Source organism: Molothrus aeneus, chromosome 2 (genome assembly GCF_037042795.1).
Source record: "Molothrus aeneus isolate 106 chromosome 2, BPBGC_Maene_1.0, whole genome shotgun sequence".
In the NCBI taxonomy this organism is placed as follows: domain Eukaryota; kingdom Metazoa; phylum Chordata; class Aves; order Passeriformes; family Icteridae; genus Molothrus; species Molothrus aeneus.
Genome location: NC_089647.1, coordinates 144,092 through 171,226, shown reverse-complemented (window position 1 = coordinate 171,226; position 27,135 = coordinate 144,092). Strand labels below are relative to the sequence as shown.

The following is a 27,135-nucleotide window of genomic DNA, read 5'->3' as shown; positions in this document are numbered from 1 at the left end:
GTGCTTTGGGCCTAACTTCTGAGCCAGTCTCTAAGGTCTCGTGCTTGATTCCAGATGCAGAGCGCTCCGTACATTGCCACGAATGTGTGTCCTGGATAAATGGGAAAGTGCCTGCTGGGGCTTTCACACAGAGTGTAGAGATGTTCCTGGGACACTGCAGTAGTGCCAGGCTTTCTCATGTAGACAATTCTCAGGGTAGTCAGCTTTTTGGGTGTCGTTTCATATTGTTTTAAAGAGTGACATTGATTATTTCTGAAAAAAAAGAGGAACTTTAAAGCCCTCCTCATTACAGAATGACACTTGGAAAGTAACTGCTGCAGCTGAGCACCATCTCCCCCTCCACTACCTAACCCAGAAAAAAAGGAAAAAAACCCCAATACTAGGTTTAAAACATTAAGTAATGTCAGATTTTTTATGGGCTCTGGTTGTGATTCTCTTGCTCAGGGTAAGAAACCCCAAAACTCCCAAGTGTTCTGATTGCCCAGCCCGAGTGAACACAGAGCCATGGCCTCACTCCATCCGTGCTGGCTGTGCTGCCTCCCCCTCTGCCCTGCTCTTGGGGCAAGGGAATCTCCTTGGCCATCCAGGAGCTGCTGAAGGCTTCTCTGACCTGCAGGGGACCAGGACTTGGAGGGCTGCTGCAGTCCAGCTCCCATATTTAGGCAGCAAAAGAAAGTTTTCCCCAAATTCCCAGCTAACTGATGGTGATGAAGTAAACACAGAAGGAGAGGGCAGGAAGAGTTCAGCCCTCGCAATGCCCTCTCTCTGATCACCATGGCTGTTATTACTGGCAGAGATCACACCCCATTTCCCCAGCTTTACCCTGTTGTGTGGCTGGATCTGCTCCCTCCAGGAAAATGTGTTTCTGGGCAGAAGCCAGTAACAATAGAGGGGTGCAATTGTCTCAAGGGGGTGAACTCTGCCAGGGGCACTGCAGCCCACACTGCCTTCCCAAGGAGGAGCAGCAGCAGCTGAGGAAACTGGAGAGTGCAGGGCAGGCGGTGCCCAGCATGAGGAGAGGGGACAGGAAAGAGCCTGGGGCTTTTCAGAGAAGGGTGAGAGGAAATTGTGCCTTTGCAGGGGGAGTCCTCCCCCAGCATGGGCTGTGAGCTGCCAAGGACTGACTGCTCCACGCGTGTCTGTGTGTGCAGTCATGGAAAATGCAGCTTTACCTGCTCTGCCCTGTGAGATGAGCAGTTCAGAGACTGTGTCACCACTCCTCTTAGCAGGGAACATTAGGTTTCAGCAATTTCCATTGCTATTTTTGTCCCTTATTGTGTGCAAATACTCTCTAGTAACAGCAGAGTCATGTTTAAGCTGCTTGGAAGGCTGGAGAGCAAGATACCTTATTTTCACCAGTCCACCTAATGTCATTTTTACAAGTGAACCATATTGCTCCTACAGAATCAGAGCACGTTTTTTATAAGGACGTTTTCTTGGAGGATTGAATAGTTGCAATTGTTGGAGAAAGGTGCTTAGGTGCTGGATTAGGAATTTGCAGGATCAAAGTAGCAGTTAAGATGCCAGGGAACTCATCCAAATCACAGCACAGCTGCTATTCTTTAGGGAATACTGGACTGTTTTGTATACAGCACTCTTGGCCCCAGGTAACTTAAAACCTGAAGAACTGAAGTGATTCAAAGCGTTGGGTGGTGGCCGTGAGGGTGTGCGGTGCCCAGAGCCCGTGCAGGGCTGCGTGCCCGGCCCCTGTGGCCCTTTATGGCGCGGGGGTGCTGCCCAGCAGGGCCCCGGGAGGGGAGGCGCCCCTGCAGCCCTGGGCACGGTGCAGTCACCGGGTGCGCTTGGGCATCCGGCCCATTGCCCTGGCACCCCTCGGGAGCAGGCTGGCAGAGGAGGGGCTCTGGCAAGGGACTCCGCTTGTTGGTGATCTCAGTTACACAGAAAATCTAGGGGATGGCTTTGGGTGTGGGCTCGGTTATTCCTTTTAACCCCTGAGAAGCCGTGGGGATTGCCACACCGGTCTCCTTGAGATCAGAGTGCAAATGCAGGGCATGAAATTCGTCCTGTCCCAGTCGCAGTGCTCAGCCTGGGGTCAGGGAGCTCAGCTGCAGCTCTGCTCTGCTGGAAGGTGCATCTGCCTGGCTCCTGTCCTGCCTGGGCTCTAGGCAGGGAACAGCAAAGACAGCAATGGAGCAGCCCCTCCAGACTCAATAGCTGACAGGGAAGCTGGTTTCCATTGCCCACGTGCACAGCTGGAGCTGGAAGAGGTGCCAGAGAACTGGTTTGACCCATCCCTGGCAGTGTTCACGGCCAGACTGCATGGAGCTCTGAGCAATCTGCTCTAGTGGAAGATAGCAGGGGTTGGAATTAGGGGATCCTTAAGGAACTTCCCAACCCAAGCCATTCTATGATTACATGATTTTCCTGTCTTTTGCTTGGAGTTCTGAAGTTTCTATTTTAAAACTTTTCTGAAAATCTCTTGTCTTTGGGGAAAGTTTATGCAGGGCAGAAGCATGAAAATTAAATGGCACATTTTACTTTAAGGGCAAATTTTAATGAATTAAAAGGAGTGAACTTTTTTTTCAGTATTTCCTTTGAGAAAACTAATTTTTGTTTTAACAATACAAAAAAAAAAACCAAAGAAAAAACCCAAAAAATCCTGATTCGGCCACAACAAGAAAATGTGAGGGTTTTTTTATAATGGATATATATATATATATATCCATTATATATATATATATAAGAGTGTGTGAAACACAGCTGCCCACGAGCCAAAAGTGCAGCACATCCTTTTAACAGGACATATAAGGAATACCTTAGGCAGCTGGAATGCAAGGACCTGGCCCAGAAAACCCAGCAATGCCCTCCTGACTGCTGCAGACACACCCTGGGACCCTGAGCAGCCAGGACTGAGCCCAGGATTGTCCCAAAAACACACCCTGCTGCAGGGCTGCAGTGCAGGAGGGCTCACACACACCCTGCTGCAGTGCAGTCAGGGCTCACACACACCCTGCTGCAGTGCAGTCAGGGCTCACACACACCCTGCTGCAGTGCTGCAGGGCTGGGAGAGCTCACACACACCCTGCTGCAGGGCTGCAGTGCAGGAGGGCTCACACACACCCTGCTGCAGGGCTGCAGTGCAGGGAGGGCTCACACACACCCTGCTGCAGGGCTGCAGTGCAGTCAGGGCTCACACACACCCTGCTGCAGGGCTGCAGTGCAGTCAGGGCTCACACACACCCTGCTGCAGGGCTGCAGTGCAGGGAGGGCTCACACACACCCTGCTGCAGTGCAGGGAGAGCTCACACACACCCTGCTGCAGGGCTGCAGTGCAGGGAGGGCTCACACACACCCTGCTGCAGGGCTGCAGTGCAGGGAGGGCTCACACACACACTGCTGCAGGGCTGCAGTGCAGTCAGGGCTCACACACACCCTGCTGCAGTGCAGTCAGGGCTCACACACACACTGCTGCAGGGCTGCAGTGCAGGGAGAGCTCACACACACCCTGCTGCAGTGCTGCAGGGCTGGGAGAGCTCACACACACCCTGCTGCAGGGCTGCAGTGCAGGGAGGGCTCACACACACCCTGCTGCAGGGCTGCAGTGCAGGGAGGGCTCACACACACCCTGCTGCAGGGCTGCAGTGCAGTCAGGGCTCACACACACCCTGCTGCAGGGCTGCAGTGCAGGGAGGGCTCACACACACCCTGCTGCAGGGCTGCAGTGCAGGGAGGGCTCACACACACCCTGCTGCAGGGCTGCAGTGCAGGGAGGGCTCACACACACCCTGCTGCAGGGCTGCAGTGCAGGGAGGGCTCACACACACCCTGCTGCAGTGCAGTCAGGGCTCACACACACCCTGCTGCAGTGCAGTCAGGGCTCACACACACCCTGCTGCAGTGCAGGGAGGGCTCACACACACCCTGCTGCAGGGCTGGGAGGGCTCACACACACCCTGCTGCAGGGCTGCAGTGCAGTCAGGGCTCACACACACCCTGCTGCAGGGCTGCAGTGCAGGGAGGGCTCACACACACCCTGCTGCAGGGCTGGGAGGGCTCACACACACCCTGCTGCAGGGCTGCAGTGCAGGGAGGGCTCACACACACCCTGCTGCAGGGCTGCAGTGCAGGGAGGGCTCACACACACCCTGCTGCAGGGCTGCAGTGCAGTCAGGGCTCCCAGGCCCTGCCTCCAGCCCTCGTGTTCCCAGCCCAGAGTGCAGGGAGCAGTCAGGGCTGAGCCATTGCGAGAGCTGGGTGGCTGCAGGCCAGACCTGTAACCTTGACTGCAGTGCCCTTTCCGGAGACTGACTGTGGTTTTCTGATTGTCTGAGGAGCTTGCCGTTTCCTGTGCTGCTCGTAACAGGGCTGGATGTTTTCAATATCCTCTAGGTTACCTCACGAAGCTGCTGCAGAACCACACGGCCCGTGCCTGCGACGGGCAGCTCCTGAGCCTGCACTGCCCCCGGCACTCCACCATCAGCGTCCAGGCAGCGTTCTACGGGCAGGACCCCCGCGTGTGCTCTGCTGCGGGGGAGCCTCCCGCAGCCAGCATGGCACGGCCCCGGGACTGCGTGGCACCCACCTCTTTGCAGGTACCACGGGCTGTAGTCGTTCTCTAGGGACTCAGTGCTTTCCCTGCCATTCCTGGGAGGGTGTTCTCAGCCCTGAATGGGACAGCTCTGCAGCGATGGCAGTTCACCACCCGAAATGCTGCAGCTGGAAGGGTTTGTGTGGACAGCAGGGATTACCATGGCATTGTGAGAGCTTTGGAGATTGCCTTCCATGGTGATGAACCTTGCTTTGGAAACCCCACTCCTAAAGTCCCCTAAGATAGTCTGCTCCTTTCATTCAAGGGCTGGTCATGACTGAGCTGACCAGCCCTAATCCATCACACAGGCCCTCCTTGACCCCGGGGGAGGACACAAGCACTGGACAGAGCGGGGTTACAAATCCAGAATAAGACAAGATGACATGCTGGGTGGCATTTGGCTTGCTGCATGCCTGTCTTCCCTCACTGAAAAGGCACAGCAACAGCTAAACAGCAAATCCCAAGATTTTCTGCAGATTCCTGCATTTCTGTCACTGCCTGATTTGTATCAGCAACTTCCTATGGCTTGTTTGCTGGGCCTGCTTCAGTATAGCTTAAAATGATTTATACTTCATCAATTATTACTTTCTGCTGCAGAGACTTTTGTAACAAAGTCTGACTTACCCTGCTGCCAAAGGTTTGTTCCATCTTAGTGAAAAATACCCAGTGTTGTTCCAAATTCAGTAAATCCTTGCACAGATGAGTAGTCAGTGGGATCTGAACACGTTCTGTTTGTTGAACTTGTAAATGCTTTACAGAGGTTTTGATGGAGTTTGCAGTGTTTCTGTCTGTAGGGCACACGTTCCTTCTTGACATCAAGGGATGTCTGCTCCCACCAGCACTGAGCTGAAGGGCATTATGGAGTGGTTTGGCAGTAATACCCTCTCTAGAGAGAGTATTAGGGCACTTTTATCAGTGTGGCTCACCCCTGCTGTACTGCAGCTTCTGAGGACATTGCAGACATGACCTGTGGGCCATGTGGAAGTACATCTCTCCACCAAGAACAGCAGGCCAGATGATCCTTAATGTGATATTGCTGGCTGCAGTAAAGTGGCACCAGCTATTATTGTGGGCTTTGAGTGCCTTTGTGAGGCTCCATGGGCAGCTTTTTCCCTGGAATATGATGAACACAGCATAACAGGGGTAACTGTTATATAAACTACCCTCACCATTTGGGCACTGGGGCTGATCAAAGGCACGAAAGCATTTTGGCAAGGCTATGGATTTGTGGCAGATACCAGTGCTCTGCATCTCAGGGAGTTGCAGCTCTGTTACATCCTGTACAGTGATTTCTTAGAACAGAGCAGCAGTGACCTCACCCCTCCCTGCCTTGCCCTGGCAGTGGATCTGCAGTGTGCACAGGCAGCTGCTGATGCCTGTGGCTGGAGGAAGCAGCAGGGCACCCTGAATTCCAGGGAACTCTTGTCAGAGGGCCCATGCCAAGCTGGCTCTGGCTGCAGACAGCCACTGCCCCGTGCTGGTTTGGTATCCCTGTTTGCTCCTGTGGCTGCCTGCTCTGCACAGCACCATGACAGGGCTGCTCGCATGAGGCAGGAGAAAACACAAACAGATGCACAGGAGATGATTCAGCTCAGGTGCAAACAGAAGGTGACTCAGCAGGGGACGGCTGTCTCTGTTTACTAAAGATGTACTAACTCTGTTTCACTGGTCCCTTCCAGAACTGTCCCAATTAAGGAGGAGTTCTTTTTTTGACTTGCAGCTCTGTAAAAGGAAAATTGACTGATAAAATTAAGCCTGCTGTGCTTTCCTTCCCTTTTAAACTCTTTAGAATGCATTTAATGCTGAAAACGAGTTGGGTGCATGTCCTCCTCCCCTGCCCATGGGAGCTGCAGGATCACTGCCATGTGCTGCCAATGTGTGTCACTGCTGCTTGGGAGGGAAGGTTTCCAGGGATGACACAGAGACCCAGCCACTGCCAGCTCTCTCAGCCTGCAAACAGGAATGCAGCCTGTGCCACCACAGTGGGAAATTTGGGATTTGGTCTCTTGGTATCACCGAGACCTCTTCTGATGAGAAAAAAACCAAAAATTCCCAAAGATTTTGAGCGAGTACCTCAAACTATCAGAATGGTTTATTACAGTTACTCCTGCTAAGAGTGGGGAGACCTGGAGATAACAAACACCCTCCTTTGTGACAGCCTGCTGTGACTTTAAGCATCATGAATGCTGTGTACAACCACACAGACTACCCAGAAACAGCGTCAGAAAAGCCCTCCATTAATTGAGTTTTGGAGGTGGATAAGAATTTCCTAAATGCACTGCTGCATTTAAACTGGATGGTTTTAGGTGTTTGGCCTGTGACTGTGCTAAAAGCTGGGCAGGCTGGCCCTGGCAATGTGTTCCTATTTTCTGCAGCTCAGTTCCAAGAGCTCAGCTGGAGTGGGAGCACCAGTGTGAGCAGCGCAGGACTCAGTCCTTCGGCCAGACTGGGAGAGGATCCACATAACCCTTTGTGTGGAACGCTGCTGCCCTGCTTGTGCTCTGGCTCTGCTGCCACTCCCAGGGAGGCTGCCCTCCAAGAACCAGGATACAGCGCTGGGCCAGTGAATTTGGGGTAGATATGGCCTTAGAGCAGCACTGAAAACGCCCCACAAAACCAGACGAGGAGGCGGAGGGCAGACTTGCACATCTGTGCTGTCCAGTCAAAGCAGTTCTGGAACCTGCTTGTGGCAAGCCAGGGGAACACCTGATCATGTGTATAACTGCAAGCCAGAGGAAGGGTCCCTAAAGCAGGAGCCCCTACACATGGCTGACAGCTTGGGTGGCACTTGTCAATAGTCAGAGCTCTTTCAGGGGAGGATTATTTGCAGAGCACGTTCAGGCCCAGGAGAGCAGATCAAGCAGGGCTTAGGAAGACACCTTGTTAGCTGCTTTCCCTGGGCATTGCACTGCCATGAATGCGCTCAGGAGTGCACCAGTGCCTCAAGTGGGACAGAGTATGGGCTCTGTGTGTTTCCCTGTGCCCTGGGCTCTGCACCACCGAGGCTGGGGTGGCACTCAGGGTGCCTTGGCCAGCCTCCCCAGGGCCACAGGGAAAAGTGACAAACACCAGCACCAAGCTGGTGACATCCTCCTGTGCTGTGAGGAAGGTGTTCCCATGAAGCTGGCCATGGCTCCAAGCCCAGCAGAGCTGTGCCCTAGATCCAGCGATGCAGATGTTTCTTGCATGTTTATAGCCAAAAAGTTGTGATTTCTCTCCTGTGTAGAACAAAGTACAACTAAGTGTTTTCATTGCTTATGGCTTCATACCTTGTTGTCAAGACTATCCTTTTTGCCCATTGTTCTAGAAAGTACTGGATGAATGCCAAAACCTGAGATCCTGCCAGCTCCTTGTCAATAGTCGGGTTTTTGGGCCTGATCTGTGTCCAGGGACCACTAAATTCCTCCTTGTCTCCTTTAAATGCAAACCTAGTAAGTAATCTTTATCAGGCAAATGTGTTTTTCTGCGTGTTTTGTTGCTTGTTTTGGTTAAAATGCCACTGCACAAGGCTTTGCATAAATCCATGTGAGGTTTTGGGGCTCTTGGACTGATAACAAAGTGTTCTTTCCTACTTTACCTTGGCTCTCCATTGTGTTTGCAGCCTCAGGGTGCTTGCTGCCGGGTTAATGACCAGTGCAGTTTGGCAGGGGCAGATGCCAGACATCGGACTGGAAAGGAAAAGTGTAATGGGAATTATTTTCAGTGACATAGCCATGATAATGTCATATTAGAAAGAGCTGAGCAGCAAAACCAGTGGCTTGGGCTAAGGATCCAAATGAAGAAGCTATCCTAGGAAGGAATATGCAAAAAGTACTTAAGGAGCTGGGCCCAAAGCTTTCAAAGATTCAAAACCACCTCCTGTTTATGGAATAATGGCAGGAGATACATGTGCTGACTTGGTTAGAGGCTGTTACTGTAGAATCACCTGTGCTCTGTGCAGCTGTTCCATGCTGATATGGGAAGGGACAAATCCTGCCTCAAAGGGAATCCACTTTGTAAACACGAGAAAGGGGAAGAACGATTAGAATAATCCCGCTGAGGTTTCCTTGACTGGTGGTTTTTAATCGTTCTCATTGTTGCTGTGGTATGTGAGAACAAGCTCCAGTAGCCCGGGGGCTCAGCTCTTCCCGGTGAAAAAGTGCATGAAATTTAAAACTTTCATTATCTGTTTTATTATATCAATAGTTTAATTATTTTCGTACATTGCTATTACCAATAGTAGATTAGTAGTCCATTATTAATAGTAGATGGATTTCAATATCATAGCAGTGTCTGTGCCATTAGAAATCTCTTTTTGCCTATTAAAAGTGAATTGGGATCCTGCTCATTACTTTCAGAAGCTGCTCAATATTTTTTCCCATGGGAGATGAGCTTCTTTGAGTGTATAGTATTTTCTGTGATGTGAATTTTTGAAAAGCTGGTCAAAAGTGTATTCAACAGCAGCTGGTGCCTCCAGAATTGAGGAGCAGTCCAATTCCAGTGCAAATGACATGATTTCTAGCGGCAGGAAATTTATATTTGTGGGTAAGATCCCCATATTGTTAGTCTTGGCAGTGGAAAACACCCTTACTCAGGAAATCCCCTCAGGATAACTTCAGGTGTATTTTGCAGTCTCCTTGCCTTCCAGTGGGCACTGAAGCAGTTGCCTGAATCCCGTGGTGTTTCATCTATGTAGAATTCTTGTTGCCATACCTTTGCAGAGGTTTATGTTGGGCCCTTCTCCTTGCCTGCTCCCACTCGGGCTTACACTCCTTCCACAGCCTCTCCAGCACAGCCAGGCAAACTCGGAGTGCAGCTGCGGGCTCCCAGTCACTCCCTGGGCACAGACCCCGGGGTTCTGGCCTGTTCATGTGTGCACAGCATGGCAGGTGCTTCTGTGAAGTCACTACCTGCAGCAGGTCAAGTACTTGCCAAAAGGTTTCCAAAAATGTTTTCAAAATCTTTTTCAAAACCATTTTTTACACTTAAGCTCGTGGCTGTTGATGAGCACAAATGGAAAAACCTGGGCTGTTACCAAGACCATGAAGCCATTGTTTTACCTGTTCTAGTCTGGATGGAACAATAGTGTTTCCATTCATGAGTACATTGGGGGTTTTTCTCTCCAGTTCCTGGAGAACCAGCATCCACCCTCCACTCACAGGGACACCCCTCGCTAAAAATGAGCTCTCCCTTTTCTTCTGCTCAGCTCAGGAATCTCCTTTTCCTCTTTTCACATTTTTGGGGACAAAAATATTGGAGGAGAATAAACTCTCCTCTGTGACCTTATCTGCAGTAAAAAGGGTTGGCACCACAGCTCAGCCAGAAGGATTCAAGAAGGTGGAGTGCCACCAGCAGAGTGGCTGCTTAGGCCAGGAAGAGCCCTGCTGGCCAGGTGGCAGATTTAGAGGGGTACCCTAGGAGGGATAAGCCATAAAGATGAGCTCAGTGCCTCCCCACCTCTGCTGAGGATGCTGCCAGGGGGCCTCTGCCAGCTGAGCAAGGGAGGGGGGGATTGTTCCGGGCTCCTAATTCACTGCACTTTGCCAGCCCAACTTTGAAATGAGCCCTTGCGGGACGGTGCCACCCAGGGAAAGGCAGTGACCTCGGTGGAGCAGTGCAGGTACAGTGAGAGCTCGGAGTGGCTCGGGTGGGGACCCTGTCCTGCCCTTGTGTCCCCTCTTTTGTGCTGCCATTGTCCCTGCCTCGCCCAGCGCTGCCACTGAGCAGGGCCAGGTGACTGAGGCACGTGCAGAGCACAACAGGGTCCCCAGGAGAGGCAGAAGGGAAGGGTGAAGCTTCTCGTGCTGGGCAGGAGTGGAAAGAAAGCCAGGAAAGCAGGGAGGCTGCTTCACTGGAAAGGAGATTGGCGAAATTAGGGTTTCTGCTCTGTTCTAGGTGGAGCCACAGGCTCTGGACAGTCACTTGGGCACAATTCATTTGGAAGGAGCACTCTGCTCTTGGCTTTGTGTCTGGCTGTGCAGGTGCCACTTGCCTTTGCAGGAAAGCTGTTTCTGTCCTGCTGCTATTTGCTGTTGACAGCCCAGCCATTTAAATCGCCTCACGCTATCATGTTGCTGTTTGCTTCTACTTCAGCTGAATACAAAACCAAATCAGCATGTGAGAACCAGGAACTGAAGCTCCACTGTCAGGAATCCAAGTTCCTTATCATCTACTCGGCCACCTATGGCAGATGGGCACACGAGGAGAGCGTCTGCTCAACCCAGGCGGAGCACACACCCCCCTTTGGTATGTCTGGGCACCACTGAGGGGCTTTTCCAGGCTGGAGCACAGGGAGCACAGAGCACGGGGGGGAGAAACTTCAGCTGCAGGAGCACTGGTGTTCTGAAAGCATCCGTGGTGGCAGAGTGAGAGAGATCATTTCTGAAACTCAAACCAATTGCTCAACATGAGGGAGGAACATAGAGTGAGAAATGCAGCACAGTAATGAACTTTAATATAATCAGTTCTTAGTATGGTTAGCATCAAAAACCAGTTCCCTTGCCTGTCCATGTCTTGAATTTAGGCAACATGGAATAAATGTCTGCTGTTGGTCTCTCTTCTTCCTCCAGCTTCTGACAATGACCAGCTGACCCGAGTGTCATGATTCTGTGTGTCACTGCTCCTCCTTCTCTGATCCCTGTGTGTGCCAGATGCTCCCTGCATGAGCTGCAGCCTGTACACACCTGAGTGTCATGATTCTGTGTGTCACTGCTCCTTCTCTGATCCCTGTGTGTGCCAGATGCTCCCTGCATGAGCTGCAGCCTGTACACACCCGAGTGTCATGATTCTGTGTGTCACTGCTCCTCCTTCTCTGATCCCTGTGTGTGCCAGATATTCCCTGCATGAGCTGCAGCCTGCACACACCTGAGTGTCATGATTCTGTGTGTCACTGCTCCTCCTTCTCTGATCCCTGTGTGTGCCTCCCTGCATGAGCTGCAGCCTGTACACACCCGAGTGTCATGATTCTGTGTGTCACTGCTCCTTCTCTGATCCCTGTGTGTGCCTCCCTGCATGAGCTGCAGCCTGCACACACCTGAGTGTCATGATTCTGTGTGTCACTGCTCCTTCTCTGATCCCTGTGTGTGCCTCCCTGCATGAACTGCAGCCTGCACACACCTGAGTGTCATGATTCTGAGTGTCACTGCTCCTTCTCTGATCCCTGTGTGTGCCTCCCTGCATGAGCTGCAGCCTGCACACACCTGAGTGTCATGATTCTGTGTGTCACTGCTCCTTCTCTGATCCCTGTGTGTGCCTCCCTGCATGAGCTGCAGCCTGCACACACCTGAGTGTCATGATTCTGTGTGTCACTGCTCCTTCTCTGATCCCTGTTTTTAGCACTGTTTGTGCCAGATGCTCCCTGCATGAGCTGCAGCCTGTACAGGGGTCCCTGGGGCAGGGCCATTGCTTTGGATGCTGTTGTATGAGCACAGCCCATGGCTGTGGTGGCACGCTGGGGAGTTCAGTGTCCCTGGGATTTCTCTCTGGCACCAAGTCAGGAATGTCCTGTGTACCTAGGACTAAGCTGAACAGTAGGTTCAGTGGTGACACCACTGAAGGGCATGAAGGTAACTTTGCACACCATGAGAAGGCCAGCATGAGATGAGTGTGCTGTTCCAACCCCTTGGCGCCACACAAGGGCTTGCATGACTGATGCCAGCCCTGTGCAAAGGCTTGACATTGCTCCTAAGAAACTTGCTTTACATGTCCCCTATCAGGAGCATCTCTGAACATCAAGGAGATCAATAATTAATCCTAACAGCCCTTTGTCTGCAAGCCAATGTTTCTATTTAGTTACATAGGTGCTATTAAAAATTTATTGGCTGAAAATCACGATCCGTTCTTAGACAAGAATCTGTTTAATATTGCCAGGTCTGTGTTTCACACTGGCTCTCTTGGGCCCTCACACAGACGTAGCTGTGCCTGTCTGTCCTGGCAGAAAGCATTCCAGCAGGTCTCTGGCAGGGCCCCCCACCCCTCATGACAGTGGCATTAGCGGGTGACACAGGGCAGGGCAGAGCTCTGATCAGGACAGGCTGCCACCACACTCATGTCCTGCACTGCACTGACCTCTCAAAATCCCTCCCTTGCCTCTCATGCCAGCACTCACAGTTCACAGAGCAGAATTCTGCAGACCTTTCCTAATGGATAAAGTTTCCCAGGATGAAGAGGAGTTTGCAGCAGCAGCAGGCTCTGCTGTGGCCCCTGTGCAGCAGCACCCTGGCTGGCACTGGTTCTGTGCTATGGAAAGCAGCCTAGGACAGCAGGAGAGAGATAAAGCCTGAGGCAAACACGAAGTAGGTCTGCAGAATTCCCACCACTTAATGGCAGTGCTTGGCCTCTTCCTGCGTGGTACCAGGGACTTTCTGCAGGAATTGTGCTGGAATTGCCAAACCCTTGTGTGGTGTGGGAGCTCACATTCAGTTATGACAGAAAACTTAGCCCTTAGGAGTCAGACCCAACTGGCTCCAGTTCTGTGTCTCGAGCCTGAATCTTATTTATGTGCTTGTTGAAGCACCTGCAGATGTGAGTGGGTGCATGATTAGATTTCTGCAATGACTGTGTGCCTTTCTCTCAGAGAAAACAGTGGTAATTGGACTGTAATGACTTGAGACAGCTCTTCCCTCCTGCATCAGAACCCATGTCCCCTTTATGTCTGCACCAAAAAGAGCTCCAACACACATCCATTGCTGTTTCTGCTCACATTGGTCTAACTCAGCCTAAGGGCAGTGCTCAAGCCATTCCAGTTCTTTCACGGCATCACACAGAAACTGTGAGGTGATGTTGTAGCCCTGTGCAGAAGAGAAGTTACCCACAGGTGCCAATGACAGGCGCAGAAAGTCTCTGGTGAGCTCCAAAGGTTTGCATCTCTCCACAGCTGGCAGGGTCCTGCCAGCTGTGCTGGGTGTTGATGGGAGCTCCTCGAGGTCGTGGCTGCCTGCTGATGTGTGTGATGGCAGGGACAGACAGCAGCTTTGGGCTGGGACAGACAGCAGCTCTGGGCTGCCACGGATGGGTTCTCAAGCACTGCTGTTCTGTGAACCACCTTGAAATCAGCTGACAGATTTTCAGAGCTTTGCTTCAAAGGGAACCCAGGAAAACAGAACGTTTCTTTGGCACAAAGGCTCTTCTCCATACAGGCAATGAATTATATAAATCCATCTCTGCTGTGGGAGGTATCTGTGTGGCCTTGGGCACTTGCAGACCCTGAGCCTCCCCCTCCACATTAGCATGAGTCCCCAGTCATGCAGCTGGCTTCTGAGCCACTTGAATGGTAAAAACCAGCTTCTGCAGCTGTCCCAGTGCCTGGCACTGGTAACCCTGCACAGATTCTCCAGCCAGCCACTTTCCTGTTTTACTAAGACTATCAAAAACTTCACAAGAAAATTCTGGGTGTGGTCCTGGAGCAGATGGTTCTGCCTAGAGGAATCCATTGTGCCCAGCACCAAAGCAGGAAACCATAGCACTTTGTTCCTGTGAGAATTGCTGCCTTTTCTCACCCATTATCTCTTTTATATTTGTACTAACATGTGCATGAGGAAACAGAAGATTTATTGGTCAGAAAAAGTTACAGAATTGTGCCAGAACAGGTTACCATAGAGAGCACCAGGAAGATTCGGGTCAACAAACGCCTCTCAAATAATAAATTACTCTTGTTAATACATGAAAATACTTGAAAGAAGGCTTGGTAGCGGTTGTCTCCAGGTTCAACTCGCAAGCCAGAACACTGCAATATCCCTCCCAGAGATTCCCTGGATGCACACTGCTGCTCAGATGTGTGCTCCCTCGGGCACCATGGCCAGCAGAGCCCTGAGTTACAGCCCTGCCGCGTTCTCATTGCTGGAAGGTGGGGCTCTCCCCAGAACTGCCCTCCTTTTCACCCAGTCCCACTGCTGGAGGCTCCAGAGGGGAGCTGGAGAGTTCAAACTCCTCACAGCTTGCACTGTGCCAAGGCATACCCTGGGCTTGGGCTTTGCCTGGTCTCCTCCTTATTCCCAATGGAATTCAGGGAAGAACAAGGGCTCAGAAAGTCAAGCAAGGGGGATTTTCAAAATCCTGTAGGTTCCTTCCAGTCCAGCCAGGTGTCATGTTTTTTTTAATGGAACAGGATTCTGTGACGCTGTTATTACTTTTGTTTGTTTGCTTGGATGTTGCAGCCAATTCCAAGGGCCTCTTATTCACTGACTGATTGAAAAGCTTTTGGTTTCTGTCTCTTAGTAGGAGATGTGCTCTTTGCCTGGTGTGAGCCTGTGCCCTGGGAAGGCCTCTTGAGAGCAGAAGTACCAGCAGTGAAGGTACAAGCAGCTTTAGGCAGACCTGGAAGTGTTTCCACACTGCCCTGGCACTTTGGCCATGGGAGCCAGGAACCACATGAATTTTGTGGATGCCAAAGTAAGGATAAAACAGTTCGATTTTGCTTCCACCACAAAGCCCCTTAAGTCAGCTCTCTCTAGGTGCAGACATCAGCTATGGAAAGGTCCTTGCCTGTGTCAGCCCAAGCAAACTGAGAAGATAAATTGGTGCTTCGGGCCCCAGGAGGTGCCAGTGGGAGCCACTGCCCCCCTCTGCCCCAGTGAATGGTGTCAAGACAACACTCCCTTGAAAGAAGAGGGTTGCAGTGCAGCAGCAGGACAAGGAGTGATTGCTTGGAGGCAGGAAGAGCCCAGCCACCAGTTTTAGAGTCCAAATAACATTCTGTGAGATGAACAGGGAAGATTAGATTGTGCTGGTGGAAGTTGCTTGGAGCACGCTGAGACACACGTCCCTTCAACCAGTAATGTTTTCTTTAGCAGCAGTTCGGGGGTCTGGGGTCTATTTTTGTCACGGCTCACATCTGTGAAAGGTTTGGCAAGTACCCTTGGCCCTCAGGTCCAAAGGGAGCCAAGAACTCCTGGCTGTGCAGGAGCAGGGAGCGTGGTTCCTGCTGTCAGGAGATGGAGATCCAGCCACCCCTGGCCCTTGGTGCTTGCTGGGAAGGACCCCTACTCTGCACACACATGTGCAAGGGGGACAGAGACACCAAGGTTGGGGTTTTACTTTTGTACCAAAGTGCTGCTGGTCACATTGTGTGCTTCTGCTGGAATCAGCAGTTCCATGGCCCTTTTCTGATGCACAGGCAGGACCCTGTGTCCATGCTCTTGCATAAATTACCATATTGTTTCAGCAGCTTTCTTTAGGAGCCTGCAGCCTCAGCTTGCTCCAAACTCCACAGTTTGCCCTTGTCAGTTCACGTCCCCACAGCTGATCTCAGGCTCCACAAAGCACAAGCCATCCTGATTTGGAGGTGTGAAATCTTTGCTTTCAGTTGATTTGAAAAGCGAGCTCCTTATTCTTGTGTGTGTGGGCACAGCCCAGAACACATAAAGCAGTGTAAGGAGCAGTTGGGGATGAAAGCAGCTGGAAGCACTGGGACAGGGTGAGACAGGCACGGGATGCTCCATCAGCTGCAGTTTTGTGTGGCAGGGTGGCAGGAAAGGGAGGGAAAGCTCCTCCTGTCTGAATTGAGAGCAGCTTTAAAAAAGCAGAAGACAAATTTCGTCTCATTAAAGCCTGTGTGATTTATGGCATGTCATTTGCATGCCAAAACTTTGCAAAACAAAGCTAATTAGGGAGCTGAAAGAGCCTTTCCTCCAGAAACAAGGCTTTCTGCTCCAACTGTTGAATAGCTGCAGTCAGACTGGACACTTCATTGGTGCATTAGGAACCTTTGCTGACACCCGTGCCATCCATGGCAGTGTCTGGTACAAAGGATCCACCTCAGCCTCGGTGTGTCACAAGCAGCTCTGGGAGAGGGGCATGGAGACAGGAGAGTGTTCCCAGGCACACACTGCTGCCTTGTCCACCAGCCCTGGGTGCCACCGGCCCTGGAGCACCCTGGGCAGGTGCCTTTCCGAGGCAGCCTTTGGAAAACCCACGTAGCAGTGTGACAGGACAGCTGTGCACATCCACAGGCACCGGTCAGAAAGAGGCCCCGTGGTGCGTTTACGCTCATCTCCCAGTTCATGGTTCCTCTGGGGCCACTCCATAGGATCCCCTGACTCCACACACAGCCTGCCCAAGGTGTCTGACCTGGAGGAGGGTGACTCACTCAAGTTAATCCCATCATAGAACTGCTGGGAAGGTAGCAAGGCCACGTGTAAACCAGACAGGATCTTTTATTAAATCACTAAAACCCAAAAGCTTTTCCCAATGCAAGAAGTGGTAAATAAGTTTTTGATGTTATAACACTGGCAGGTAACGTCTGTCCCGTGCTGCAGAAGAAACAGGCACGGTTTGCATTCACTCACCTGTGACACCAGGCCAGCCTTGGGGGCTCTCCAAAGCTGGCCTGCCAAGGACCTGCAGGCTGCAGTGACTGGCTCCTGAGGTGGAGGAGCCAAATCCAACAGGGACAGAGATGAGAAGAAGCTATTCAGCCCCACAGAAACACGAGCAAAGGCAAAATGAAACACACACCTGCCACATCACTGAATATGCAGAAAACCACCAGCACAGCATCCTCCTGGCTTTATAAGGCACCAAGAGCAGCTCCCAGGGCAGGGAATTCTACAGAAAACATAATTCAGTTTGCCAGTTTGCTTTTGTGCTCCCAATGTATTAACTTATTAATCAATTGACAACTCCTCCTGATACTCAGCAGCTGGTTTTGTACGTGCCTAAGTAAGCCTAAAATACCCATCCAAAAAAATCCTTACTCATCTGGAATTGCCAGGGAGGGAAACTAAAACTGCTGAGTTTAGTTAATCAGAACTATTCAATGCTTTAGGTCAGCCCTTCCCTGCCTTCCAGCACCCTCCTGGGACACACAGGTATGGGGATTTTAGGTCTCAGAAAAGTCAAAGAGCTCTGTCCTAAAATCCATGTCCAAAGCACCCCAGGAGCCCTTTGCCAGACAGATCAGCCCAGTGTCTCCTGATGGCTCTGCCCAGGTACAGGACTTATTTAGTACTGGTGTCAGGAGTTAACTAAAAATCACACATCTGCCCCATTTTCAAACACTAAATGTCAATAACTCAGTCTCAAACCTTCTCTTCCATTCAAGCAGATTCAGGGAACCTTTGGAGCATCTCTGCAAGCAGTGTTTGTCCTTCCTCTACAGAGGCACGCTGAGCTTCTGCAGCTGCAGGTGTCTGGAGGCCATCCTTCCTTGCAGGCCCTGTTTTAGTCCCCAGAGTGACATTCCAGGCCTGTAGAGCCCCTGGCCTCAGGAGCTGGGAGTGAAACATACCTGCCATGCACAGAAGGCTGCGGTGTGTGGGCTGATGCAGAAAGATTCCAGAGACTATTACTGTCTCCAAAGTTGTCCTTTCTGCAGCCTTTCTGTTTACAAACCAAAACTTCAGGGTGTTTTTTGCTTTGTGGCTTGGAGTTTAGCTCATGTGGATACAGAGAACTTAATCACATTTAGAGATGTTCTTTTTTTTTAAAGCAGAGTGTGACTCACACACTTTCCCACTCAAATAATTTCAGCTCCAGTGCAAAACCCATTATTGGAAGCCACATGTTTCCCTGGTTAAATATTGAGCCCATTTTGACCTCTTCATAGTAAACCAAAAGCTACTTTTTAATACCCTGAACTTCCCTGTAACCTGAGCTGTTGCAACACAAAAACTGATCTCACCTGACTTGAACTGAACAGGGACATCCAGTTGACTCATCTCAGTAAGCCAGGGCTGACTTGCAAGCAGCATTTCATCTCTCTAGGTTTGAGATGGCACAGATGGAGAGCTACAGGGAGGTGCTCATTTGTTCCAACACATCCTGAATGGAACATTGAGAGCTTACGCTGGGCACCTGTTTGGAGCTTGAGGAGACTTTCTGCACCCTTAGTATGCACCTGTAAGGCAACATGGGAGAGCTACCTTGCTGCAAGTTCACGTTTTTATTGCAGCTGACTTCCTTGCATTGACAGACCTTAATACCTTTAACCCTGAAGTCCTCTAAGGCGAGGTTACACCTGAGGTCAGGTGCAGATTTGGATCTCTAGTCATGCATCCAGCAGCTCTCATTTCAGATAGCAGCAGGGTGCTGTGTATTTACTGTGTGTGTTTTTTCTTTCAGACTGTTTGTCTTACACAGCGCTGGACGTGTTATCAAAAAGGTGCTATGGGAAGCAGAGGTGCAAAGTCATTGTCACCAGCCGGGACTTTGGGAGTCCGTGCCTGCCTGGAGTGACCAAATCCCTCAATGTCAGCTACGCGTGTGGTAAGAGCAAGTGCACAGTCCCTTTCTAGCCCTGCTTCTGCTTGCCGAGACACACACCTGCCCGCATGTGGGCACTGAGCCCTCCTCAGTACCCATTTCCCTTTAGCCCAGGAGGCTTGTGACACAGCCACACAAAACAGGTGAACAACCCCCTGGGCACAGCAGCGCCTCACAGAGACTCTGGCATTCAGGGGCTTTTGCTATAAAAATGCGACCAACCATGAAATATCAACTGGGTAGTTCAATATTTTTGAGAAATACTATCAAGATAAGAGTTTGTTCCACAGAGCTCACCTGCAACAGAGCTAGGAAAAATGAACTGGCACTGCCTGGCCTCAGTGCAGGTAAAACAGCCCAGCATAATTGAAGCACTGTGCACAAGGCCAGTCCTGAAACCTGACTCATGTGAGTTCATCCACAGCTTCTCCCTCACAGAGGGGTTTCCTTTCTCATGGAAGGGGAAGTGAGGGTTTATGAACAGTAAAGGCTTGAGTTATACATCCCTTGCAGGACTGAAGAGTACTTCAGCTCATTCCTCAAACAAGAGGCAAGCTTTCCATAGCTTGTTTGCTATAGATTAATATAATTTCCTAAGAGGCAAGCAGAATTCCCTAAAACACTCCACTAGGAGCAGCTCCACAGGTCCATCCTGCAGAGTCCTTTGGCTGCATCCCTAGTGAGCAGTGCTCAAAGGGCACAGTTACCTGAGACATGCTTTGAAGAACAGCAGTGTGAGATTGATGGCCACATCACCTCTGCCTGAGGATCAGAGCAAAATGAGCCCCAGGAGAGTCTCAGTGTCCCCAGGAATTGCTTTGGGAGCTGTGGAAGGTGGTGCAGTAATTCAGCTTCCTATTACTGGAGAGGTCTGGGAATCTGCCATTGGCCCAATACATTATATTATAGTGCAGCTGCCTTTATGAATGAGCTAATGCAATTCTCTCTAATTGGCATGAGCATAATTACAAGAAGTCACTCCTCTTTGCACGTCTGTGTCCCAGAACAGCAGAGTGAGTTTGTTTGTGAGTTTGTTGTCCCTGGAATCGTGCATTCTGTTATTTAGGGATGTGGCTTTGCAAGAACACGTGGGTAACAAATAGAGTTCTTTTGTGCTGCTGGCACATTTGGAAGAGTTTTTCTCCTGCCAAATCTCACTGGGCTGTGCAGTCTGAAGCATTAGCCAATGATTTGCTGATCCGATTATTTTACAGATTGTCTAAAGAACACAGGAAGAATATTCCAGAATGGCAGTTGGCATTCATTCTCCTCACTAGAGGATGCCTGCTAATCTGATGCTTCCCAAGACAATGCAAACAGATCTGCCCCTGTAGTGACAGGAACTCAGCAGAGCAGAGCAGTTTTGTTCTCGGGGCTGTGCCACACTTCAGAGTATTCCTGCCCTGGTCAGGGGTGTGCAAAAACCCCACACTGCCCACCCAGGGCTCAGCAGCTGTTCAGGGGGAGCATGTCTGGCCGCACTCTTACACTGGCACTTCATTCCTGACACTAAAAACATGACAGCAGCTGGGAGCTGCTGCTTCACTGGAGACTCAGTGCCCCCAGAGCTCTGCTCAGCATCATCCCCTGTCTGCTCCAGCTGCGACCTCCTGGCTCCCGCTGAGCCTGCCCTTCAGGATCAGGGAACCCTCTCTGGGGAAACAGCCCCGTGCTGAGGATCAGGGAACCCTGTGCAGGATCAGGGAACCCTCTCTGGGGAAACAGCCCCGTGCTGAGGATCAGGGAACCCTGTGCAGGATCAGGGAACCCTGTGCAGGATCAGGGAACCCTCTCTGGGGAAACAGCCCCGTGCTGTGGATCAGGGAACCCTGTGCAGGATCAGGGAACCCTCTCTCAGGAAACAAGGCTCCCTCAGCCCCGTGGTGTTTGGCACTCCCTGGATGCCAGAGTCCCTTTGTGGGCTGCCTTTGGCAGCCTGCAGGAGGTGACTGACTCCTACATGCCAAAGCAGTGCTGGCACAAGTTGTAATACAGATGTGATTGTCTTAATTATTAATAAAAATTCCTATCCTGGTCCCAGCTGTTCTGTTCAGTGACCTGATGTAGCCTATAGCAGTCCAAGTCCTTGCATCTGGAAGGCACCACAATGAACACAAGCAATGCAAGCAGCCAGGGGCTCTTTCTGCCACGCCATCCTGAATTAAACATTCCCCTGCAATAAATATTTGAATGCACAGGGGGAAAGAGCAAGTGAAGCCCTGGGGAGCTCCCCCTGGGAGGAGGAACATCAGCCCAGGTGGAGGAGTCCCAGGCCACAAGAGGAGCTTTGCCCTGGAGCAGGGGCATCCTCCCAGGGTGTTGTTCAGAACAGGCAGGCCTGCAAATGCAGACTGCAGGCTGGGAACAATCCTGCTCCTGTCTGCCCCACACGCCAAGGAAAGTATTCTGCTGCTGGAAAACAGCTACAAGTACCACGAGGTACAGGACAAAATAGAAACGAGCTTACTCACCCCTGTATCTGTTGGCCTTCCGCTGCAAACAGGAGCGAGGGCTCCCAGAAGGATTCCTTCATCAGGAAAGGAAACAGCTCTGACTTGGAGCCCACACAGAAAGAAAAGTTCTGCTCAGAAAGAAGTGCTATTTTTAGTTGTTTTCCAAGAGAAAACTATGCTAAGCTGCAAACCTCAGTCTCCTCTGCTCATTTAACTCTCTCAACTCTATTTCTTGGCAAGTGTTTCTATGTGGGATAGAGGTGAGTGCCATACTTGACATTTCTCCCTGTTTTACCCCCCGTCAGTCTGAAAGTCAATCAATCAATCCATCAGTCAATCAATCTGCCTTCCCATAGCACAGGAACAGGTGCCAAGGTCTGGGTGGCTGAAGGGGCCACTCATCCATTACAGAACATGTGAACTCTCAGTGCCTGTACAATGCACCTGCTTGTAGTTCTTGTAATTACTTGAAGCAAGACTGAACACTTGCCAAGGGAATAAAATAATGAAATGAGAAAGATGGAGCTCATGGACTCCCATCCTCCCCACCCTCCTCAGCAACTGTCCATCTCAGAGCTTCACAGATGACATCACACAAGCCTTCACCATTTCTCTTAGAATGACAGGGAATTATCCCCCTCCAAACCCAGTGTCCAGATGCAGCTTAGCACCTGGCTGTAGCCCAGTTCATGCTGAATTTAGAGGCCATTTTTGTCTCCATCCACTGGCTGGCACACCCCTGAGGGGCTGTCTGGAGATGCACTGATGTTCCTGGAGCAGGCAGGGTGCCAGTCACAGCCCAGAGCTGCCCTGGCTTCACACGAACAACACGGTCATTAATGCTGGAAAAGAGCTCCAGGAGCGAGTGCAGCCCTCAATACCGCTGTCAGAAACCCAGTTAACAAACCCAGGGTGAGCAGTCACAATTCCCTGGGCAGAGGGCTCTCAAAACTCACAGAACACACCTGACCTTTTGTCTCTGCAGTTCCCAAGTTTATCCTCACGGCAGTCAACCCCCTGGTCCCTGATAACAAGTCCTCCATCAACCAGAACGACGGTAGGTACCAGCACAGACACGGGGGCTGGGATGGAGCAGTGCAAGCCCTGCTGAAAGAGCAGAGGACAGCCTGGGAGTGGGGTGTGAGCACAGTCCTGCAGCCAGCAAAGCTGCACAAGAGCGACCTGCCCAGAGCCAGCGTGCTGGGGAGAGTAGAAGTGAAACTGGAGCTGTTTCAGGGTGGGTGGAGAGTCTTTCACAAGTTATGCCAACACCAGCTCTTCTCCAAGGCCACAAAGTTAAGGATGAGCCCGACGCGTGCCCCCAGTAACAGGAGCACATGGCCTGGTTGGGCTGGGAAGGCCCCTGGAGAACTCTGAAGCTTCATGAAGTAAAATTATTTCAGAAACCCCAGTGGGAATAGGCACAAGAGGTTTCACTTGGCAACAGACTCTAGAAAATGGCAAATTCGTTTAAAAGATGTTTGATATTTTCAATGATTTGTTATTTCTACTTTATTTAGCTTACCAGCCGTTGTTTGGTCTAGTGTTCTGCAGCCCCTTCAGCACAGCACTGGCCTGCCTGTGTTTTGGGTGGATTTGTTAGCTGGGAAGTTCCTGGCTTTATAAAATATCAGTTTAGTAGCTTCATGGAATTTGCTTTACCTCCTTGTGTCACAGGTGTCGACCTCGATCCAAGGGAATCGAGACTCCCAAAGAAAGATGGAACTGTTGTTAGCTCCAACTACTTGGCTACTTTTGCATACATCAGAGGTAGGAAAATGAGGCTCATATTGTTTGGCTCACTAGATTGTGCCATTGTGGGAAAAGGGGGATCAACTCCAAAGGTTACAAGTAATCCCACGTTTATGGTAATGATATTATTACAATATAATCACAATCCTGTGGATGAGACAATCCCAGCATAGTTGATAATCAGGGAATATTCCTTGCTTTGAAGGAATCAAACTCTCTTAACAACTGCAGCAAAGATATTTTTAAATGTTCCATGGGGACTGTTGGTTGTTCAGTGCTTTTGAAAACCCGGCCCTGGCCTGTGAGAGCACTGGAGCCATCCATCTTGGGAAAGGCTGGGTTGCATACATACATGGATCATCAAGGATAACAAAAACAGGAAAAAGCCATCCCAAAGCCAGCCTTCTCTGCCGTGAGACGAAGCAGGTTCTGTGACTTAGCAACACCAAAGTGCAAAGGAAGAGAAGTGCTCCCTCCTCAGCCTGGCCTGGAGATGCTGCCGAGGCCCTGCGGAGCCAGAGTCACTGCTCATGGCCCTGTTTGTGAGGGCAGCGTGGCTGGAAACGCCAAGCAAGGTGTGCAGAGCTCTGGCAGCTGGCTGACAACAGCACTGAGCTGCTCATGGAGGGCTGGGGCCGTGCTGTCATTGACAGTGCTATAACCAGAATGGATCTTTGCCCAGCAGCTGGAGAGGCAGGGCTGGCAGGGTTGGGCTGCGAGTGTCAGGAGTTTGGGGGCCCTGTGGCTACGCAACACCTGGGAATGGCTGCTGGGGTTTGTAAGCAGCCTGGGCAGCTGGCACAGTGATTAAGGCCTGGCTCTCTTGCCTGCAGATCACCCTGAAAGGCTCGCTCTGCTCTTCGTGTCCAGCGTTTGCGTGGGGCTGATCTTCACGCTGTGTGCCTTAGTGATCTGCGTGCTGTGTCCCGGTGACATCCGCAAACTGCACGGGAAGAGGGAGCAGCTGGTGCCTCACAGTGCCAGAGCCCACAGGAGCGCTGAGCAGGAGCAGGAGCAGGAGGAAGAGGACTCCTCCCTTTCAAACACCCAGGATGAAGCAGACGGACTGTACAGACCTCCTTTCTCAGGGTATAACTCAGCAGAGGCAGCGGAACTGGCCGAAAGGATTGAGCGCAGGGAGCAGATCATACAGGAAATCTGGATGAACAGTGGCTTGGATATCACACCCCCTAGAAACATCAACACATTTTATATTAATGAACAATAAATGGCTTATTTTGGATGACACTCTACCCCTTTTTAAAAAAACAAAATGTACCTTCTGTGAAGGAACATTCGTATCAGTGAATATAATTATTTGTAAAATAAAAATAAATATATACAATAAAAAGAGGATTTCATACCCTTGACTGTCAAGAAATCCTTCTGTGAAAAACACTCTGCAGTTTTAACTAATGGTACAGATTACGTTTCACTGTAATCTGCAGTTTCACTGTAACTGCCAAATGCATGGTCAGGAATATTAACAAAGGTGGAAAATATTTAATCAGATGTACTGAACCATCAGAACAGACCTGCCCAAGATGTGCTCCTGCTGCTACCTGTGCTGGCCAATCTGTGAAGGACAAGCTTCAAAATGGCTGCTGCTCTCATAAAGGACTCTTGAAGTTGCCACTGTGGAGAATACTTCACTTACGGGAAACACTGGGTTCATTTTTGTGATCCTAAAGCAGGGTCAGGGCCAGCACTTCAACGCAGGTCATATTCTCAGGATTTTTTATCAGTTCACAATCTTCACTTGAAAATTGTTAGACTAGTCAGATTTGGTTTCAGTTGGAGAGAACATTAAATCAGTAATGAGTCTAAGCTGAAACCAGAACAGCCTTCCTGTCTTAAAAATGTCTCCAATATTTTTGCTGCAGCCCACAGGGAATTAGCTGAACAAAAGGAGGAAACATGTCACTTCCTACTGGTAATGCTTCATGGGTTCACTGTGCTTCCCCACTTAGATGCCGTGTGCCCAGGTAGAGCGTAGCATGGAACCCTTGGAAAGAACACCGTGACGTGGCTCGTCATTTCCTGCTGATACAAAGTCAAATTAATCCTGGAAAAACTTTAAAGGGAGGAAGGGACCTTGCTCAGATGACTAAGGCACAATCCCGTGCTCCACTGGAAAAATCCCACCAGCAAGTAGCATCCTATCAGCGGAAGGAAGAGAGGCTGAGGAGCTGGGCCGAGGGCTGAGGTCACCAGAGCACGGGGAGGCGGCGGCAGAGGCGGGCACAGCCCGAGAGCCTGGCTGCAATCCTGCTGCTCCCCCCTGTCAGCAGGAGGCTGCCACAGCCTGTGCTGTGCACAGCACCCATCACTGGGGTCAGCTCTGACAAGCCCCTGCCTTGGTCCTGACGGTGGAACAAGGCGAGTTGGCCTTTGGGGAGGGCCCTGGGCCAGGTCCGGGTGCTTCCTCCCGACTCATGGGGCAGGTGCCACCATGTCCCAGGCAGGTACAGAGGGACTGATCTACATCCAGCAACTCCTCCTGCTGACAAACCATGCTAGGGACAAAGAACTCATGGGGCAGGTGTGCCCCATGTCCCAGGCAGGTACAGAGGGACTGATCTACATCCAGCAACTCCTGCTGCTGACAAACCATGCTAGGGACAAAAACCTGATCCTCACCCTTTTATGGAGCGGGCTGGGCTCTGGCCTGCAGGGCTGAGGGCAGGGGCTGCCCAAAACTCTGAGTCCTGGTGAAACTCCCTTCTGGAGAGCCTGGGGCCCACAGCCCAGCTGATCTTTTCTGGAAGTTATCTGGCTGGCAGTTAATGTTAATAGTCACTAAAATCTGTGCATTTCCTTGCCTCATTTTTTATTGGGAAGCCTCAGTGGGGTTTCAGCCCATAAGCAGACATCCTAACAAAAGCTGGGAGTTACCTTTCCTTCAGACTTCACTTTACTCAAGACCAGGTGAAGTCAGCATGCCACCAGGAGAACACCTGGTCCAGATGGGACTCCACAACCTTTCTGGGCACCTGTGCCAGTGCTCAGCCACCCCCACAGTGACAGTGCTCCCTGAGCTTCAGAGGGACCCTCTGTGTCTCCCTTTGTGTCCATTGCTTTGCTCCTGCCACTGGGCACACAGTGCTTCCCCCTCTTTGCTCCCTTCATCCACACCTCCATCCACCCGGTACCTCCCACTGGGATTCCCAGCTCAAACCTGGGTCTCCACTCCTGCTAACAAACTGCAGTGGCAGCACATCAGCAGAAACCAGGAGTCAGCCCCTTCCTTGGGCCAAAACATTTCTCTTTTCCCAACTCCCAGTCCTCTCCTTGCTTTTCCAGCCTTGCAGGAAAGACATTTTGCACTGAACTAGGGATTTAACAATGAAATAGGGATTTAACTGATGACCTGATCCCCTCCTGACTTACCTCCCTGCCTGCCACCACTCACCAGCAGGCAGACAGACAGAAATTCCTCCAGGTGCCAGAGAGGCAGCTGCTGCCCAAGATGGAGCATTTCACAGACACTGGGAATGTCTTTTGAGGGAAAACAAGTGCAGTGCTTAATAATGCATGCCTGTTGAAATGGGCCCTCAAACACAGTGACAGACCCTGTCCAAACCCCAGCACCAGGAGAAACTCAGCAGGGCAGGGAAGCAGCCTCTGCTCCAGGCTGGGAGGTCAAGCTTCACTCAGGATCTGGTCCTTTGCCTGAACTATTTCTAGTTTTGCATTCAAGTTGCTATTTTATTCTTTTTGCATAAACTTTCCAAGTCTAATTGGGGAAAGCTGTCAATTAGTGGTTCACCTCGTTTCCAAATCCTCACTGTTTGCAGCAGTCTGAGGGTCAGAATGAAGATAAGCATAGAAAAACCTGATAAAAGACATGGAATTTTTTGGCTCTTTCTGAAACAACACCCAAAGTACCCAGCAGACAAAACAGAAAATGAGTGAGGTGTGCACTTCTCTGTCCCAGGCCTAAAAAGCAGCAGCTGCAGTGCCCCAGCTGGAAGCTCTGCAGGCTGATATCCACAGGGAGGGTGCCGTGAGGGAAGGACACTCAGGGCTGGCTGTGGGATGGAGCTCCAGCAGCAATGTCCCTGCAATTCCCCACAAGAGCAGCCCAAGGACAAGGCACTGCAAAGGAGAGCCAGCAAGGTGTTTGGACTGACTGGTTTGTGCCCCACGCACAGCTGTGGCCGTGACAACATCTGGAAATTCTATGCCCCAGCAGCAACATCT

The 27,135-nt window shown here is 51.0% G+C and overlaps 1 protein-coding gene across 1 annotated transcript in view; it reads left to right on the top strand.

The window, feature by feature from the left end:
• EVA1C (eva-1 homolog C) overlaps positions 1–24,295 on the top strand; it is a 37,315-nt gene extending 13,020 nt beyond the window's left edge. Inside the window, exons 2-8 of the mRNA XM_066571809.1 lie at positions 4,351–4,553; positions 7,857–7,980; positions 10,622–10,774; positions 18,587–18,730; positions 22,166–22,237; positions 22,858–22,950; positions 23,766–24,295. Of these exons, the coding sequence (XP_066427906.1) occupies positions 4,351–4,553; positions 7,857–7,980; positions 10,622–10,774; positions 18,587–18,730; positions 22,166–22,237; positions 22,858–22,950; positions 23,766–24,160 (1,184 nt within the window). The 3' untranslated portion in view covers positions 24,161–24,295. The remainder of the gene's footprint in view (positions 1–4,350; positions 4,554–7,856; positions 7,981–10,621; positions 10,775–18,586; positions 18,731–22,165; positions 22,238–22,857; positions 22,951–23,765) is intronic.
• The last annotated feature ends 2,840 nt before the right edge of the window (positions 24,296–27,135 follow it).